The following is a 19,058-nucleotide window of genomic DNA, read 5'->3' as shown; positions in this document are numbered from 1 at the left end:
TCCCGAAATTCAGCCTTGGTGCAGAATTCCAGCCACTAGAGCCAGTCCCACAATGAGCTTTCCTTAGGATGTGCCATTTCTGTGTCTGTAGCTTTAAACAGTCCCTCCAGAAAAACGTCTTTGGCCTTGACCAACTGCCACTTTGCTTGTTTGCAAGCCATGAGGTCTCTCTTTCTCATGGGCGGGCCAAATTCTCTGGGCGGGCAAAGCAGAGAAAGGGGAGGTAACCTTTCCCCTTATGATGTCATAAAGGGAATACTCCAGATTGGTCCATCTGAGCTTTCATTTTCTCAAAGGCAGAGCAGGATACCCAGGGCTCGGTTTACACCTATCACCATTTCTAGCCACTGGGGGACCATAGGCAGGTTGGGGGAACTCATGTTTAAAAACAAAACTCATAAAGTGACATTTTCATGCCATTTGACCTTTAAGGTTAGGATACCTGACTTGTCAGGGGATAGGACCTGAACAAGGGTTAAGGTAAGGGTTCTATGCGGGTCTTGCCTAGAAGTTGCGTGGGTTCCATAATAACACATAATTCCCCCTCTCTTTTCCCTTTCATGTCTAAGCTGTCACAATACAGGCCTAAATGCCAAAAAAGATTCTTAAAAAAATAATGTACAATTACATGGATCAGGCACTGATTAAGAATGCAAAGGCCCCTAAGCACAAAATCTTGGAGACCCTCCCCTCCCCCCCATCCCCGAGCAATCCAGTAGTCAACTCTAATTTTGGTGTTATAGGTTTTTAGCGTACTATCGGTTGGAAATAACTTATACAGGACTTAGACAGGCTACAGCCCATGATCACAACCTTAACGACATAAACACCTGTAGATATTTGGGCTGAACAATTATTCAGAACCTTATCGGAATCACAAATGGACTACTGCAATTTCCAAATCGCAGCAGGTGCAATATTTGTTAAAGGCAAAACAAATATTGATAAATGATTGAATGTCAAAATATTCCCAACGTATGGTGCTGTAAAGATGTCTCCGCCAACAAATCCTATTCTACATACTTCAGAAAAAACTTTGTTTGGTACAGCGCCTCACAAAAAATCCCACCACAATCATTTTTATATATTTCTAAATGAAAATGAGAATAAAGATGCAAAAGTGACCATACTCTTAAATAGTTAAACATATTGCAATTGCAGTATCAGTGAAAATATTCGCAATTAGATTTTCTTTTCAAATCGTTTGTAGGAGATATCTATCTTACAGGATTCCTACAAAGACAGGCTACAGTCTACAATCCCAACCTGAAGGACATCAACACCTGTAAATATCTCCTATCATACATGACGGCACGTCATATCATCCTTTTTTAATTAGCAGGGATCGGTATAGGTCATAGTGTAACGTTAGCGTAATTATCGTTACTCATGGACCTAACGTTACCATTTCCCACAGTCAGTGAATATAGCGTGTTTTGCTCAGAGTAGGCTACAGCATTATATTAGAGATTCACTTCTATCTGAGGAATAAACAGTTGTAAATATTAGCTTTAATGTAGCCTACTGTAATGAATAAATGGTTATAATAGTTAGCTTAAAGTATGGTTGAAATAGATAAACAGTAGATAAACTGTAGGGCTGCTAAACAAGTACCGTGGTCTAGGATTATCTTTCCTACCACTGGTTAAAGAGATAATAATGATAATGATGAACAAAAACTTTTATTTTGATGACACAGGAAGTTTCCCAAACCAAGCAGTTATTTTATATCTGATCACACGCTCCAAAACATCCTGATTAAACATTCAACAATTGTTTATTTATCAAACACAAATACAAAACATTTGGCCAGAATCTGGTCAGAAACAAAAGGTAGTTTAAAAAAATACAAAAAGAAGTTACTTTCACATTCAATAGGACTTCTTATACGGTAATAAAAATCAGTATTGTCAGTCACTCCCCTGCTCTCACTGTGAAACGCACAATCTCCCTTGATTTGGTAGATTGCAATTGTTTAAAGGAAATACTGTGTTATCACAGTAACAAGTAATACAGTCATACGAAGGGGAACTTCACCCTAAAATATTCACATCTGATCTCTGTTCAAAATAACAGAGATGTAAGTATTGCAAAAGTATTTCATTCAGTTAAACACGTCTCTCCGAGAGTTTCAGCTCGATGGTTTCTCCTGTCTATGTTGAACTTTTCCCACAATTGCTGCAAAAATGTTGCTCCTCACTTCTGAGGGTTCTCGTTAGTTTTGACTATGAACCACTAGAACTTTATTGTCAAAAACAGCGATCGATATTAGATTAGATTTTATCCTCTGTGGGGTCTCATATGCTTTGTTAAAGCGGAAGTATCGCTGGATCTTTTTCCACAGGTGCAATTGTATGGCTTCTTAGCTGTGTGGATTCTTCTCACGTGGACCAACAAGCCACTATTTTGTCTGTAATCTTCTCACCTGTGTGAGTTCTCATATGCTTTCCTAAAGCTGAAGCCTCATAGAATCTTTTCCCGCAGGTCTTGCAACCGTACGGCTTCTCACCTGTGTGGATTCTCATATGGACGTTGAAAACATCCTTACGTCTGAAATCTTTTCCACATGTTTTACAAGAATATGGCCTCTCGCCTGTGTGTATTCTCATATGCCTTTGTAATGCTGAGTCGTCATGGTATCTTTTGCCGCAGGTCTTGCAAACGTACGGCTTCTCACCTGTGTGGATTCTCATATGGATGTTCAAAACATCCTTACGTCTGAAATCTTTTCCACATGTTTTGCAAGAATAAGGCTTCTCGCCTGTGTGTAATCTCATATGCCTTATTAACGCTGAACTGTCATGGTGACTTTTGCCGCATGTCTCGCAAACGTACGGCTTCTCACCTGTGTGGGTTCTCGTGTGGTAAAACAAGACTTTATTAGTTCTGAAATCTTTTCCACATGTTTTGCAAGAATACGGCTTCTCGCCAGTGTGGGTTCTCATGTGGACTAACAAGGAAAACCTACGTCCAAAATTCTTTCCACATGTTTTGCAAACATACAGCTTTTCACTTGTGTGGGTTCTCATGTGTCTCTGAAATGCTGAATTACACTTAAAGTCTTTCCCACATGTGTCACATATGAAAGACTTTTTACCTGTTTGAGTATTAGGGTGAATCTCTGACACGTTAGTGTTGTCTACGTTGTTGCTGTGACTTCTGCTCTTGCGTCGTCTCTTCTTTGGTTCTGGCTCTGCATTTCTAGTTGATTCTGAGTCTCCATGCTTGCCTCCTTTCTGATCTTGGCTCTCAGCTTCATGAGAGTTGTGAGAGAGGAGCTGGTGGTCACTGTTTGCTTCTGATACCACAGAGGTTATAACTGGCATGTTGGCTACAGACTCTTTCTCTGCTGCACTTAGAGAGTCATCATCAGGATTGAAGTTCAGAGTCTGACCTTCACTGTGGTCACTTTCCTCATAAGTAGGAGTCAACATAAAGGTATCAGTCTCCTGCTTCAGTACAAGCTGCTCTCCCTCCTGACTGGTGCACAGTTCCTCCTGTTCCTCTTTAATCTGTGGAGGCTCTGGGTCCTCTTGGTCCAGACTGGAGTTCCTCTCCTGAATACAGAGCTGCTGGTCAGAGAGAACCACCTCCTCCTTACAGACATGTTGCTGTGGGAGCTCTGGAGGGACAGACAACAAAAGAAATAGGATACTACTATTATTGGAGAAAAGAGCTACCAAGTCTGACAAATGACACCAATGCCAAAGCTTTCCCAACTCACAGCAAAGGTCACATAATGGACTTGTTTTGCTGCACTGACGTCACTCCATGTACCCTTGCTGGTGCTGAGTTCCTTCTCTCTGACCACAAAGTTGTGCCCCATATCCAAAAAAGCAGACCATCTCATTCAGGAACATTAAACACATCAAGCCACAAATCTCATCACTCTCATGACCTTCCACCCCAGCACTCCACCATCCTCCACCCCTGCTGATTTGGTGACTACCTTCCCTTGATGCCCTGGCCCCCCTGAAAAATTTCACAGACTCCTTCCTCGTTCTGGGAATGGCAAGGATTCCTGGTGGATTACGTATATAGAACGACTTATACATTGTCCCATACTAGCACCATAAAATCTCGTATTTTATCTGCTCTATATTTTTTACTTTTTAACTGCTCTTTAATGTTTAATTTCTTATACTGCACTGTAACTTTTATTCTTGTATTTTAATAGTTTTTATGTAAAGCACTTTGAATTGCCCTGTTGCTGAAATGTGCTATACAAATAAAACTGCCTTGCCTTGCCAATACTCCATAACATTACTTTTATCCAAAAGTGACTTACAATTGCTATATATGTCAGAGGTTGCACACCTCTGGAGCAACCAGGGGTTAAAGGGATATTTCACCGCTGGAAAGATGGATATGTATTAAATTGGGTCATTTATGTGGTAGAAATGTGAATTTTCTTTAGAAGTTGGTGCCTTCTAGACCGAGAAAAGCCGGAAAATGTATTTTTGGCTCATGTGGATGAAAGACAACAACTCCAGAATGCACTTTCTTTGCTTCCCTACAAGGCCACTCCCAAGCCACGCCTACCGGTTACAGACATAGACAGTGAAATGGGTTACAGAGAGGCAGTGGAGTCAAGTGGAGTGTGTTTTATTGTCATTTCAACCATATACACAAAACAATGTTTCACCATGGCTCAAGTGGTGTTACACATTTAAAATGTATAAAAACGACATATAAAAACGACATACGAAACAGGCTACATTTAGTGCACACACATTATAGGCTCCGTAAAGTTCAGCTAACGCATCAGTAGCATTACTGCTTGGTGGGATGTAAACACAGAGTATAAACAGCTGTGAATTTGCGTAGAATGTAGAATGGTCTGCATTTAACAGTCACAAACTCCACCAGCAGTGAGCAGTGTCATGGATACAAGCACCCCATTTCTGCACCAGTCTGTGTTAACACAGCCCACCTCCACAAGTCTAGTGGCCTAATGTTTATACTTGTGCGCTGGTGAGTGCGTCGAGCCGGCATTTGTGTGTGTGTGGGGAGTGGGTGATAGAGCAAGGGAGAAGTGAGAGAGTGACGGCAATTAGTTCCGGACCGAGTACCGACTCTAGAGTCATAGTGAGAGAAACAAAGTGTCTCCCCTGTGTTTTCTGACCACGGTGGGAAATCTGGAGCAGGGGTCCGTTTCAGGAAGGAGGTTTAACAAACTCTGAGTCTGACCCTGATGTCTGAGTTGATTTACCCTGAGATGGAAACTCTGAGTTTTCGGTTTCAGAACAGCTGATATGAGTTGGTTCAATCAACTCCGAGTATGCTCACGCGCGTGCACCACCACAATAAAAAGGCAGTATGAATGGAGCCATGATACTACGATTCACCATGGTAACAACCACAAACAAATGGGTCGGCGGAAATACTCATGCGCACAAACGTGTTTGAACATGTATTTCATTAAAAAAGCAAGACAGCAACTGCTGCTGCAACAGAGAGAGAATTGGTGTGGGAGAAAATTGCTGCTTGAGTCAATGCGTAAGCATAACAGTGTATTAATTTCATATTTAATCACAGTTAACTTATAATATTACTGGTGAAAACTGGAATTGTATTACACCTATAATATCATTTGGGTGCAATCATGCGGGCGAAAAAGTAAACTACTATATCCCATTCTGAGGCTGCAGCACCATGATCATTAACAGAACTATAATTTATAATCATTTATTTCTTTTTAATGGCTCTCACTGGTTTGTGTCCAGGTAACAACTACAAAAAACGTTTAAAAAATGTTTCAGAGCGAGTCCCACTTTTCTGACGGCTACAGTGACTTTACTATAACAGTATGATCATCACCAATAAAGAAAACTGCCGTTTGCAAAAAACGTAATGCGACACAAAGAATCTGCTTGGATGTTAAAGCATGTCCACGATGGTGGATGTTAGTGATATGAGGACGGATAAGGTATCTACATATCTGATGGACCTTGAAAAAAATACCTCTCAAATCGGTTATGTGGAAATGAAAATACATTTAGTCGGGACTCCATATCATCTCCCGACGTAAACTCTCTGTGAAGTAATACAGCTTTTTCATCAGCGGGATCGTCGACAAAAGGACATGACATGTTTGAGAAAAACAACCATAAAACGGCCTTAACGCTACCGGCGCTGCTGTTGTTTACTTCCGCTGGGTGTCGCGCTGATTGCGGTCCGACAGTAAAAGTGCAGGATCTTTTCTTTTAGGATTTTCACAGTCCTTCCGGAAATCTATTTTTTGTTTGTTCCAATAAATCTTTTGATAGCTATCCTTTAAAAAACAAATCCTATAAGAACGTTTATCCCCTTATAAAACAATAATTTAGTTATTTGTAGGATGTGTACAGTCCTACTAGAATGGATGTTACATATTATATCTAAGGAGACTTGTATTCCTTTTATTTTACAAGAATTCCAAATATAATGAGCTAGGATACTGTATCAAACAGTTCCACTGATAAAAAGCTCAGTATCGACGAAGTATTGGTATCGACGATATTGGCCCTGTATTTACTTGGTATCGTATCAATACCAAATATTGCAGTATCGCACACCACTAATATAGACTAAAAACTATCAAATACTACTCAAGGTACATGGATTGTAGGTCCTTTCTATGATACTTAAAAGGAACATCTGGAAAAACCAACAACCATGAAGTTCACATCAAGACTTTAACAGCCACTACTGTCCACTCACTGTGAAACTCACATTCTCCCTTGATTTGGGAGATTACAAATGTTTCAAAAAAATATTGTTAATAACAGAAGTAATAGTTATACAAATGGAAATGTTACTTTAAGTGAATGACATCTCTTCTCACATGGACCAACAAGACACTATTTTGTCCAAAACCTTTTCCATGTTTTGCAAGAAAATCACTTTTCACCTGTGTGCATTCAGTCAAAGAATCTTTTCCTGCAGATCTTGCATGTATGGCTTCTCACCTGTGTGTGTTCTCATGTGGACCAATAAGTTACTATTATAGCCAAACCCTTTTCCACATGTTTTGCAAAAATACGGCTTCTCACCTGTGTGAGTTCTCATATGCCTTAATAAGTCTGAAGCGTCACAGAATTTTTTCTTGCAGGTCTTGCAAACATACGGCTTCTCACCTGTGTGGGCTCTTCTCATGTGGACCAACAAGTTACTATTATAGCAAAACCCTTTTCCACATGTTTTGCAAGAATACGGATTCTCAAGTGATTTTCCAGGTGATGTTTAAGTCTGAAATCTTTTCCACATGTTTTGCAAGAAAAAGGCTTCTCTCCTGTGTGGATTATCAGGTGTGTCTGCAATGCTGAATTATACTTTAAGTCTTTTCCACATGTGTCACATATGAAAGACTTTTTACCTGTTTGAGTATTAGGGTGAATCTCTGACACGTTAGTGTTGTCTACGTTGTTGCTGTGACTTCTGCTCTTGCGTCGTCTCTTCTTTGGTTCTGGCTCTGCATTTCTAGTTGATCCTGAGTCTCCATGCTTGCCTCCTTTCTGATCTTGGCTCTCAGCTTCATGAGAGTTGTGAGAGAGGAGCTGGTGGTCACTGTTTGCTTCTGATACCACAGAGGTTATAACTGGCATGTTGGCTACAGACTCTTTCTCTGCTGCACTTAGAGAGTCATCATCAGGATTGAAGTTCAGAGTCTGACCTTCACTGTGGTCACTTTCCTCATAAGTAGGAGTCAACATAAAGGTATCAGTCTCCTGCTTCAGTACAAGCTGCTCTCCCTCCTGACTGGGGCACAGTTCCTCCTGTTCCTCTTTAATCTGTGGAGGCTCTGGGTCCTCTTGGTCCAGACTGGAGTTCCTCTCCTGAATACAGAGCTGCTGGTCAGAGAGAACCTCCTCCTCATTACAGACATGTTGCTGTGGGAGTTCTGGAGGGACAGACAACAAAAGAAATAGAATACCACTGTAACTGGAGAGAAGAAAAGAACACTTGTTCTCTCTATCTCTCTTGAGACACCTGACCAATCAGTGTTGAGGGTTAGCATGTCGAGCCTTCTGGCTCATCACTTGCACTCATGCAGCTGAAAAGGAAGGACTGTTACAGCTGGGACTTGACTTAAACGCGTGGCCAAAGCGCCTTGACATTGATTATATCGTCACCCTCTTGTTGATATTTGTTATTTTTTATGTTTGACGTATGTGTGCCATTCTGTACCTCCGATTAAAATTTCACTTAAATACCTTGTACGGTGTATGCTTCAGTAGCACTTTTACAGAAAGAATAGAGTTGTGACGAGACTTCGTCCCACAAGATCTCGTGAGATTAAAAAGTGACGAGACTTCTCGTTGAGGTAAAAAGTGCAGAGCAGCCACCAGTAGGCGGAGTCTGACCTCGTTGGTCTTATGCATTGCATTGCCAACATAAAATAAAAATAAAAGTATTGTCCCTTTGTCGGCTTCAGCTAAGAAAGAAATAGTTCGCCCCTACACGTCCAAAATTCTTCGAACACATCAGATAACCTTCCGCAACGATTGCACGATCTTTGGTGGAGCTCTGCTTTGAATGACAAATGAATGGACTACTTGCAGATTGCCTTGAAGACACAAATCAGATATTCGGCCCGGTGTGTCAGGGCCATTATATATACTGTAGATGCCTTTACTTAATCACCACTCTCTCATTCATTCACTCACTACTCACTCCACACCACTTTAGTCATATTTATTATTATTTATTTGTGCAAGCATTTTACTATAATGTCATGTAATAAAGAATCTTTGAATATTGAATATATTATTTACTCTTTGTTTCTTTGGTTTGTGTGCTTTTTGTACATCTTACAGGAGCAGTGAGGAAGAATTGCATGTCTGAGAAAGCCACCGACATGGAGATTAACCAATACGCCATCAGATTGTTTAAGGCATAAAAAAAAAAAACATTGTTTGGTTTAGGGGTGCAAGATATATCGACTCAATATCGTTATCGCAATATATCGAAAGTGTGGCTATAAGTATGCAATATTTAGTTTATTTTGTGCAGCGCTGCGTCCCGTCCGTTGGCTGTGTGGCTTAGTTGTGTTTGATTTAGAGCTTGAAACGCTATAATGATCATGTTTCATTGGCCACTTACCGTGCCACTTGCACATGTTAGTGCACGTCAGCGCAGGGGGCCACTATGTGACAAACCCTATGGAGCGTACCACGTGACAAATCCTATGGAGCGTACCACGTGATGTGTGTGCATATTTCAACAGAGTGACAGTGTGAGTGAAGAAATAGAGACAATTAAACGGAACAAATCAGAGAAGAGAAAGAAAAGTGGTGTCCTGTTCTCTTTATTTATATATTTTATACTGTCCAACCAGTAGAACATGTCCTGTTCTGCAGACATGGTCCTTATTTATATATTCATGTTGGACCAGTCCAGTCAGTTGAAATAAACCTTGTGTTGTAAGAAAACTTGTTTAATTTGTTATGAATCTATTTTGATGCGTTTTCCCATAACTTTTGTAATTTTACACGTTTAAAAATATCGAAATTAATATCGATATCGAAATATCACATTCTGTCAATATCGTGCAACCCTAGTTTGGTTCTGGTTGGTTGTCAGTTGAGGTCATGGGTCAATAGCTAATTTATTTTATTTTTTATTTTTATTTTTTTCCCAGTGGCAGCAAGGGATAGGTAGGGATTTTTTTCACCCCCTTTACAGTAGCGATGGATACTCTATTTTTTCATAACATAGCTTCCTGTTACTACATCTACAGTGTCTGCTTAGTAAATCGAAAACATGGTAAGGCATCATTCACGTGCATATTAAGTAGCCACATGTATCTGTTTTGGTCTTATACATCCACAGGGAGGATGGTTCGTTAAGACAGCAGCTACGTTTACAAGAGTTTGTCCAAAATTCAAGATCTGTTGCAAACTAAGATAAACAGTTAGACTACAAACTGACATCTTTCATTTTAGCTTGTTTGTAAAAAAGTCGCTGTTTGCAGAGTAGAGCTGTGTTTGCAGACAGCGCAGACTGAAATATGTGTTTCTACATGTTTAAGCCTGTAGAACAGGTAGGTGGGTATTGATAAGTATTGACTTTTTAATCACGGAGGGTTTATTGTAGGCTACTTAGAGTAACGAGTGTAGCGTTCATCTGTGCCAGCGGCAGTAAATATGTCGTGCCGTGCCCGGTCACACCCAACTAATGAGCAGTAAATATATGTGTGTTCACATTAGGTTTTACTTGGTTTTGTATTTTTTTGTAATTTGAATAATTAACATTGATCTTTAACCATATGATTTTTGTCACTTAGTTGTATTGGTTTGTATTATGTGTTTTTTTGTGCATCTGTATTCACGTCTACAGATGGTTGTTTATGCTGTAGTGTTCTCTTTTGCCTTTTTTAAAATAAAAAAATAAACTATTTTGAAAATTACAGATTGTGTGGGTATTTGTTTGGGCCTTAATTGTCTGATAGCCTAAATATGAATCACAGACCAGGGCCAGATGAGCCCCTGATGTAAAATATGAGCCGCGGATCTGGGCCACACGCATTAATAACTGTATTGGGCCAGTTCTGGCTCAGATCTGTCTCTGATCCGTAATTCCAACCTGTTCCGGTATTGGGCCGTTGGAAAGAATGAGCCCGGCCCAGGTCCGTTTAGCGGATCTTATGCCAAATGCTAATGAACACCTGGCCCAAATCCATTTTGCTGTCTGGGTTGTTAGCCTATGAACCTCTCCATAGGAGGGACACCACTCGCTGCTGTTGGCCATATTCGGACACTTCCTACCTGGACACAGTGATGCTACCCCCTTGCTCAAAACACATCTGGTGAACTTGGTTACACCAGATGAGTTCTGAGATGGATAGGTCAATGTTGAATATCCAACGTCCGATATAAAACCAACTTTACCACGGTGGAAAACACTTTCTTTAAAGAGACAGAAACCTCAGACAGAGGCAGGCTCGTAGTGGACGTGGACAGAGACAGAGACAGAGACATGAGACTAACTCATGCACTGAATGCACCTTGACCAACCGTGAACAACAGGTTTATCTACATCCTATCATTACTAGTGGAACAGTTGGACATTTTTACTCCCCAACTTGCACATTAAGTTCATCTATTGAAACAGTTGTACATTGTATTTCCAAATTGTATATATTTTAAATATTGCTCGTGTAGTATTCTATTATTATTTCATGTATATTGTTTCCTATTATTTAATGTTTACTCTGTATGTGTGCTGTGTCTGATATTTTGCTGCTGCAACACCGTTATTTCCCATTTTTTGGGATCAATAAAAATCTATCTATCTATCTATCTATCTATCTATCTATCTATCTATCTATCTATCTATCTAACTAACTCGCTGTCTGTCTGTCTGTCTGCCGACTACAGTTTAAAAGAAGCGCCATATGTGGTTTCATAACGTTTCGCTGATGTGGTATTAATCCCGGAAGTTTGCATTTGTAGCCTAAATATCTTTCAAACTTCAAAAACTCTTATTCAGAACCACATTAAAATTAATTTTCATCTTCTCGTCCTTCTGCTATCTGGTATATAATATAACCATGGTTCCGACAGCAGCGGGTAAACTCACCTATCCTGTGTAACTTGATTTCTGGTTTCCAAACGACATCCAACAGTCTGCGCTGCCGAGCGATCTCTTCCTCGTACTCGACGATAGTTTTTTCAACAACTCGGAATATTTCTTCAGCAGCAGCAGTTAGCCGCTCGGTGACAAACTCTCTCAAACACTCAACTGAAGACATTGTTGCTTAGTTCCAGCTGAAAGAACCATCTGCTCTACGGCTACAATACCGTCTTCAGCTCAGTCAACAGCAGCATGCAGCTAACGCTACGGGCAGCGCTGTTGTTTACTTCCGCTGGGGGTCACACTGATTAAGGTCCGACGGTAAACGTGAGGGAGATTTTCTTTAACAGAGAGAGAGAGAGACAGAGAGAGAGAGAGACAGAGAGAGAGAGAGAGAGAGAGAGAGAGAGAGAGAGAGAGAGAGAGACACACACACACACAGAGAGAGAGACAGAGATAGAGACAGACACACACAGAGAGAGAGAGACACAGAGAGAGAGAGAGAGACACAGAGAGAGAGAGAGAGACGGAGCAGGGACCCCCAACCATTTGGTGTCCCCCTGCAGTAACTCTGAGGACCCCGGACCCCCTGTTGAAGACCTCTGCTGCTTCAGTGTGCGAAGCGGCCTGCAGGCGGCGGCACACACACACACACACACACACACACACACACACACACACACACACACACACACACACACACACACAGACACACACACACACACACACACACACACACACACACACACACACACACACACACATACATATACACACACACACACACACACACACACACACACACACAGGAGGAGAAGCAGCAGCTGTTTGTTCTCTCACCGGTTTTCTTTTTACCCGTTAAAAAACGCGTTCCGTCTAAATGGCAGCCCGGTTGTTGGAGGTGTACCTGGACCTCCTGTCGCAGCCCTGCCGCGCGATACACATCCTGCTCGGCTGCACCAACATCCCGCACACGGTCCGCACCGTGGCGCTGCGCAAAGGTCAGCAGCTAACCGGCTAACCGGGCTAACTAACGGTCTGGTAACTAGTTAACTAACGGGCTGACCAACCGGTTAGTACTGCGGTCAGTTAGCACTTTAAAGTCTTTGCTTTTCTACTTTTAGGAGCTTCATTGGCCCTGACATCTGCCCTGGAAAACTTTGACCCACATCATAGCTCTTATCGCGGCTAACCAAACTCCATTAGAAATCTGACCGCTTTAAGGTTTTCTTGTGAGATTTTCCAAACCTTTTTATTTAATATAAAATGACAGAGAGTGTTCAAGTTGATATGTTCTTCTGATACATTCGGCGCATAATTAAACACAAAAGCAGCGCCGTGTTTCAGTTAAATGCAGGTTTTACGAGTTGGATTTATGTATTTTTATTGACATCCAGCGCGGTGTTTAAGTGGCAGAAAGTTGGGTTGAGTAAAACATTGAAGCTGGAAAATGTGTCAGAATCAGTGTACTTTGATGTAGTGATGATGCCGAACTGAGGAAACCTCTCGTCTCTCGGAATGTATTAAAAGCATTTTGTTAGACAGGGACCGTTAAACTGCGTGATTTCTGAATGGAGTTTGGTTTAAGCTTTTTTATTTACACTGATTTGTGTGTTCAGGAGAGAACAGGACTCCAGAATTCACAAAGTTGAACCCGATGCAGAAAGTTCCTGTCATGGTGGACAACGGCTTCGTCCTCACAGAGAGGTACAACACACACACACACACACACACAGACACATACATGCACACAAAACACATGTAGTTTATAAAATCTGATGTTTTATTCTAAAGTAAACTAGCCAACAATATAACGGCTACAAGTCCAGCTGAGATGATCAGACCATTACACACACACACACACACACACACACACACACAACTGTGTGTGTGTGTGTGTGTGTGTGTGTGTGTGTGTAGACCATTAAACACACAACTGTTTGGATCCTTTACACTTTCTACAATCTTTTAATACTTTAACTACATTCTCCTGATGATACTTACACACTTTACACTGCAGGACTTTAACTGTAACAGAGTATTTATACAGTGTGGTATTAGTACTTTTACTGAAGTAATCTGGATACTTCTATATTTATGGTGGAAACTTTTATTTATGTCAAGAACAAACTCAGAGTTCAGAAGGCAGGTGTGACATCAGTGACCTGGGCTCGGTGTGTTTGATCAGTGTGAACACGGCGTACCGTACCGATCCGTGCCCGAGACACACACACACACACACACACACACACACACACACACACACACACACACACACACACAGAGACACGCACACACACACACACACACAGAGACACACACACACACACACACAAACACACACACACACACACACACACACACACCGACCTGGGCTCGGATCCAGAGTCCAGTGTGTTTGATCAGTGTGAACACAGCGTACCGTACCGTACCGATCCGTGCCAGAGTCCCCTTGTAAAAGTCTTGTGTAAAGTTCATCCGTACCTGAACTGGACCAAACCCAGACTTAAATCTCTCTGCAGATGAAACAGACCATAATGAACAGTTTGGTAACCGTGGTGTTGGTTTCACTCAACGCTTTTTCTGACGTTTTTGTCACTTTTTATCTACAATTTTGGCTCTTTTATTCAGAATCAGAATCAGAAAAGCAGAAAGTACAGTACAGTTTTTTACACATATAAGGAATTTGTTCTGGTGTTGTAGGTGCACGTCACATTCTCTAAAATAAGTTCAACAAACAGGTTAAACAGAACAAACAATATAAGTATACATATATGTATATATATACACACACAGAATGTATTAAAAATAAGAGTAAGAATTAAGATAAAAAGAGCAGAACAGCAGATTAAGATTCTTTGACGTTTAACATACCAGTCCTTCCAGAAAAATGAGCAGTTTTTTGTGATAGTTTTGGGCTAAACTCCTTGATTAAGCGGCACGTTTTCTTAAAAAATGCGATGAAATTACGGGAACTTGCAAAAACTGTGGTTTCATCGTGGCTTCATCGCGGGGTTTGCAGCTTTTCGATGATGTTCACGTCGCGTAATTACGTCACTTCATAACGTTCCCATGGCAACAGGGGAACATGGCTGCTCTTGTGTGAAGTAAACGCAACATTTTTCATCTTTCTGCTAAGATAGATGGGACTTTAAAGCAACGAAAATGCGGGGATTATGAAATCATGCAAGCCCCGCATGTTTTGCTCAGAAATCGGCAATTTATGCGGCGAAAGTGCGGCGTATTTGAAAAAAATGCGGCCCCCGCATAAATATGCAGACTTTGGCTGATTATGCATTGAATTATGTGATCGCATAATCACGTTTTTCTGGAGGGACTGACATAGGGCTGCACGATATATCGTCATCGCAGTATCAACTGCCTTAGTGCTTAGTGCTGCCTTTTATATTCAATTCAATGTTAAATTTGTTCAATCAAATAAAGTTGGAAATTATTTCCTTTCATTTGTTTTAAATTCAACAAGCCATGTGTTGTACTTTAGCAGAATACTGAAAGCTGAAGAACTGAGTAAACTTTAATATATGTTATTATAGTATATGTCTATTTATTGCATATTTTCCTCATATCGTGCAGCCCTAGTGTTTCTTCTCACTACCATGCAGGGCTTGACATTAGCACAGTCTAGAGTTTAGATTCTCTGCCCGAACCAGAACCGGGCCCGACCCGACATTTTACGCCACTATGATCGGGCCGGGCCCTTGATCAAGCATTAGTGTGTTTTTTAATCATGACTTTATTAGTCTTATTGGGCGGGGAGAAAGCTCTGCCTCTCCAGCTTCTCCTGTAGCTCTGGGTGGACGTCCTGACCTGAGTGGGAGGAAAACTGGGCTACTGGTGAAGGACGGTATTAATTAGGTGATGAGACCGTGGTGAAGGACGGTATTAATTAGGTGATGAGACCGTGGTGAAGGACGGTATTAATTAGGTGATGAGACCGTGGTGAAGGACAGTATTAATTAGGTGATGAGACCGTGGTGAAGGACGGTATTAATTAGGTGATGAGACCGTGGTGAAGGACAGTATTAATTAGGTGATGAGACCGTGGTGAAGGACAGTATTAATTAGGTGATGAGACCGTGGTGAAGGACGGTATTAATTAGGTGATTAGGCAGTTTCCATGCTTCGTCCTTGTTGTATTATTCATTAAGATAATTCTAACAGATTTCTGTAGTTCTAACAACTCTGAATTGTAGTTGACAACGTCAGTTATAACGGCCCACGTATTAAAACATTATCAGGTTTAAATCGGGCTCATAATTCCTTTTTTGGGCCGATCTCAGCTCTAGCCCAGTCCCTCTCACTAGCCCCTGTGGGGGGGCCTTTATATTGTAACCCTGGTGGCTGGAGGACTGGGCCACCGGGCCGCCTAGGGATGTAACGATTCCCGGTGTAACGGTAAACCACGATAAAAATGTTGACGATAACAATTACCGTTTTGATTTAAATATCTCAGACATGCCCTCCAACGGCCACGCTGATAGACCGCCTGTTGCGATATATGATCTCAACGCTGAGAAATTCTTACACTATGTAGCTTTACGGTTTACGTTAAAGTGTTCATGGGTACAGTTTTACATTTTCATTTTGAGGATGAAGACAACAAGTATCTGATTGGTGGTGTTTCTTTGATTTGTTTCCATATTGTTCTTCATATCTTGAATGGTTGGATGTGGATCACTTAAAGCTGCATTAGAGGAAATGTTCCTGACCAATCAGCTGCTGGAGCCTCGTTCCCTTGATGTTAAAAGTTGCACTTTTGATAAGGTTTTGCCTATATTTGTAATATAATAATTAGTTTTGGTAAATAATGTTCATAGTAAGTCAGAAGCTTATTCATGTGCATTATTATTTGCTTATATTTCAGAACCACATCCAACTTCACATGTAACGTCAAATACAACTTCATATTTTTGTAATATAATGAACATTGTTACACTTTTTGAAACTATTTCAGCTTGGGTAGGCCTGTCAGTGCTTTCTAGCCTAGCCAATGAGAAGCTGCGCTTTATGTCTGTGTCTTATTCATGTTTTCATACAAAAAGGATCTTTAGCCGCATTATCAGAGCTAATATTTGATGACTGCAGTGTTATACATTTTAAGTAGTAGTTGTGGTGTAATGCATCGTGTGTGTGTGTGTGTGTGTGTGTGTGTGTGTGTGTGTGTGTGTGTGTGTGTGTGTGTGTGTGTGTGTGTGTGTGTGTGTGTGTGTGTGTGTGTGTTGCAGTGACGCCATCATGAAGTACCTGGCCACCAGGTACGACGTCCCGCAGCACTGGTATCCACGGCAACCAGAGAGACGAGCCAGAGTTGACGAGTACACAGCCTGGCATCACACCAACACACGACCACACGCTGCCAGAGTCTTTCTGCTCGAGGTACACACACACACACACACACACACACACACACACAGATATACACACACACACACACACACACACACACACACACACACACACACACACACAGATATATACACACACACACACACACACACACACACACACACACACAGATATATACACACACACACACACACACACACACACACACACACACACACACACACAGATATATATATACACACACACACACACAGACACACACACACACACACACAGAGAGACAGACACACACACACACACACACACACACATACATACATACATACACACATACACACACAGACAGACACAGACACACACACACACACACACACAGAGACAGACACACACACACACACACACACACAGACCCACAGACACATGTCCGTTGTTTCTGTATCTTCTGTGGAGATTATTAACTTGTGGAGGATGATGGATGTATTTCAGGTGCTGGTCCCGCAGCAGACGGGCTCCCCGGTGGATGAGGGCCGTTTGGTTCGGGCTCTCTCTCAGCTGGAGGAAACTCTGGACCGGCTGGAGGCCATGTTTCTGCGACGCCAGCCCTTCCTGTGTGGTGATGACATCACTGTGGCCGACCTGCTCGCCGTCTGTGAGCTCATGCAGGTCAGACGCTCTGATTGGCTAAGATATTCAATCAACTGACTGTTGGCTGTGTCTCTGTGTGTGTGTGTGTGTGTGTGTGTGTGTGTGTGTGTGTGTGTGTGTGTGTGTCTCCGTGTGTTTCTCCACCTGTTGGGGGAGGGGCTTGTTGATTGGCTGGTTCTGAGCATGCTCGGTGTGTCTCTGCAGCCAGAGATGAGCGGCCGGGACGTCCTGCAGCAGCGCCCTGCGCTGCAGCGCTGGAGGAGCCGGGTGCAGGCGGCCGTCGGCGAGGCCTTCCACCGGGCGCACGCCGTGCTGTACGCCGTCAGAGACCGCCGCGCAGCCAAGCTGTGACATCACACACAGGAGCCAATCAGCAGCTGGCGGACGAGGAGTTAATCATTAATCTGATTGTATTGATTATTAGATTTAAAAACATGTCCGGCAGTCCAGCTGTTTGTTTGAATAACTTTATTTAAACGGCAGACTGTCAGGAGAACAGGATGATGTCACAGCCCTTCCTCCAATCAGCTGTCAGCTCAGAGATCACATGTTTATCTGCAGCACTTCTGATAGTTGTAAATGAAATGTTTGATAATTAGAGTCAGATTTAAACACACTTTATCAGTCAAAATGTTGTAATAATGAAGAGAAATAAAGATTTTATTTTCACATTCAGTTTATTTATTTACTTGTCTTGTTTACGTGTCTCACAGTCGCCGTGGTTACCTGTTCCTCCGGGGGTCCGTTTCAGGAAGCAGGTTTAGTGAAAACTCTGAGTTAGTTAACCTCAGAGTCAGTTACTATGGTAACCTAACCTCAGAGTCAGTTACTATGGTAACCTAACCTCAGAGTCAGTTACTATGGGAGGTTTTCTTCTCTCGTCTCCTCCCTCTGACACAGCTCTCCTTCATCTCCTCATTCAGTCATTCATTCATTCATTCATTCAGTCTGTATCAGGCATATATTAGACCAGTTTGTTATCTGCATGAATATAATAACAGTGTTGGTTTATTAACCGTGTTACAGACTATAATACGTTTTATTTCTCTAACATGACATGTCCTGTCAGTGATCCCGTTGATGAAGAAGCTGGATGACTCCTCAGGGAGTTAAACATGCGTCTGGAGATGATATTGAGGCCCTGACTATAGATGTATTTTCATTTCCAGATAACTAGCTATCTGAGCGGTACGGTTGTTCTTCCCAGTCTATCAGTTATGTATCCTCCATAACCTCTTCGTCCTCATATCACTAACGTCTCCCATCGTTAACATGCTCTACATCCCAGCAGTCTGTGTCGCATTACGTTTTTTTTGCAAACGGTAGTTTTCTTTACAACATTGGTGATGCGGAGCGTGTTAGTAAAGCCGCTGTAGAGCCGTCAGAGGAGTGACTCGCTCTGAAACGTGTTGTAAACGTTGTTGTAGTGTTCTGGACACCAACCAGCACGAGACATTAAAAAGGAGTCCCACAGTATTGCAGGTGAATGA

General features: G+C 41.8%; 3 protein-coding genes and 1 long non-coding RNA gene across 17 annotated transcripts in view; 3 read left to right on the top strand and 1 right to left on the bottom strand.

The window, feature by feature from the left end:
• The window catches only part of LOC116058682 (putative mediator of RNA polymerase II transcription subunit 26), a 96,518-nt gene extending 84,650 nt beyond the window's left edge, over window positions 1-11,868 (bottom strand). For 4 of the 8 annotated variants that reach the window (XM_035999030.1, XM_035999028.1, XM_035999029.1 and 1 more), the window contains exons 1-3: window positions 11,563-11,866; window positions 7,358-7,882; window positions 3,098-3,622 (exon numbers count right to left, since the gene is read on the bottom strand). In XM_035999030.1, coding sequence (XP_035854923.1) covers window positions 3,098-3,622; window positions 7,358-7,882; window positions 11,563-11,734 — 1,222 coding nt within the window. In that variant the 5' untranslated portion in view covers window positions 11,735-11,866. Of the gene's footprint in view, window positions 1-3,097; window positions 3,623-7,118; window positions 7,154-7,357; window positions 7,883-11,562 lie in introns of those variants that run through there. The other 4 variants (XR_004107087.2, XM_031311510.2, XM_035999031.1 and 1 more) reach the window with 3 other exon arrangements.
• The window catches only part of LOC116056993 (scavenger receptor cysteine-rich type 1 protein M160-like), a 1,012,348-nt gene that overhangs the window by 413,242 nt on the left and 580,048 nt on the right, over window positions 1-19,058 (top strand). The window lies entirely within an intron of this gene.
• Window positions 2,177-7,194, top strand: LOC118494634. The gene is made up of 3 exons (XR_004896760.1): window positions 2,177-2,294; window positions 2,435-2,484; window positions 7,094-7,194. It is a non-coding gene; the product is annotated as an uncharacterized LOC118494634 (long non-coding RNA).
• On the top strand, window positions 12,292-18,239 carry gstt2 (glutathione S-transferase theta 2). Its single transcript, XM_031311508.2, has 5 exons — window positions 12,292-12,557; window positions 13,176-13,263; window positions 16,803-16,953; window positions 17,410-17,586; window positions 17,773-18,239. The coding sequence occupies exons 1-5, from the start codon at window positions 12,437-12,439 to the stop codon at window positions 17,917-17,919; spliced, it is 684 nt and encodes a 227-aa protein (XP_031167368.1). The 5' UTR covers window positions 12,292-12,436; the 3' UTR covers window positions 17,920-18,239.

This window comes from Sander lucioperca, chromosome 2 (assembly GCF_008315115.2).
Source record: "Sander lucioperca isolate FBNREF2018 chromosome 2, SLUC_FBN_1.2, whole genome shotgun sequence".
NCBI lineage: Eukaryota > Metazoa > Chordata > Actinopteri > Perciformes > Percidae > Sander > Sander lucioperca.
The sequence above is the reverse complement of the archived record's forward strand: the minus strand, read 5'-3'. Positions and strand labels throughout refer to the sequence as shown.

Coding starts and splice junctions, on each gene's coding strand:
- gstt2 (XM_031311508.2), top strand. CDS start 12,437: ATGGCAGCCCGGTTGTTGGAGGTGTACCTGGACCTCCTGTCGCAGCCC. Junction 13,264..16,802: donor GGCTTCGTCCTCACAGAGAG/GTACAACACACA, acceptor TGTGTGTTGCAG/TGACGCCATCATGAAGTACC. Junction 16,954..17,409: donor CCAGAGTCTTTCTGCTCGAG/GTACACACACAC, acceptor GATGTATTTCAG/GTGCTGGTCCCGCAGCAGAC.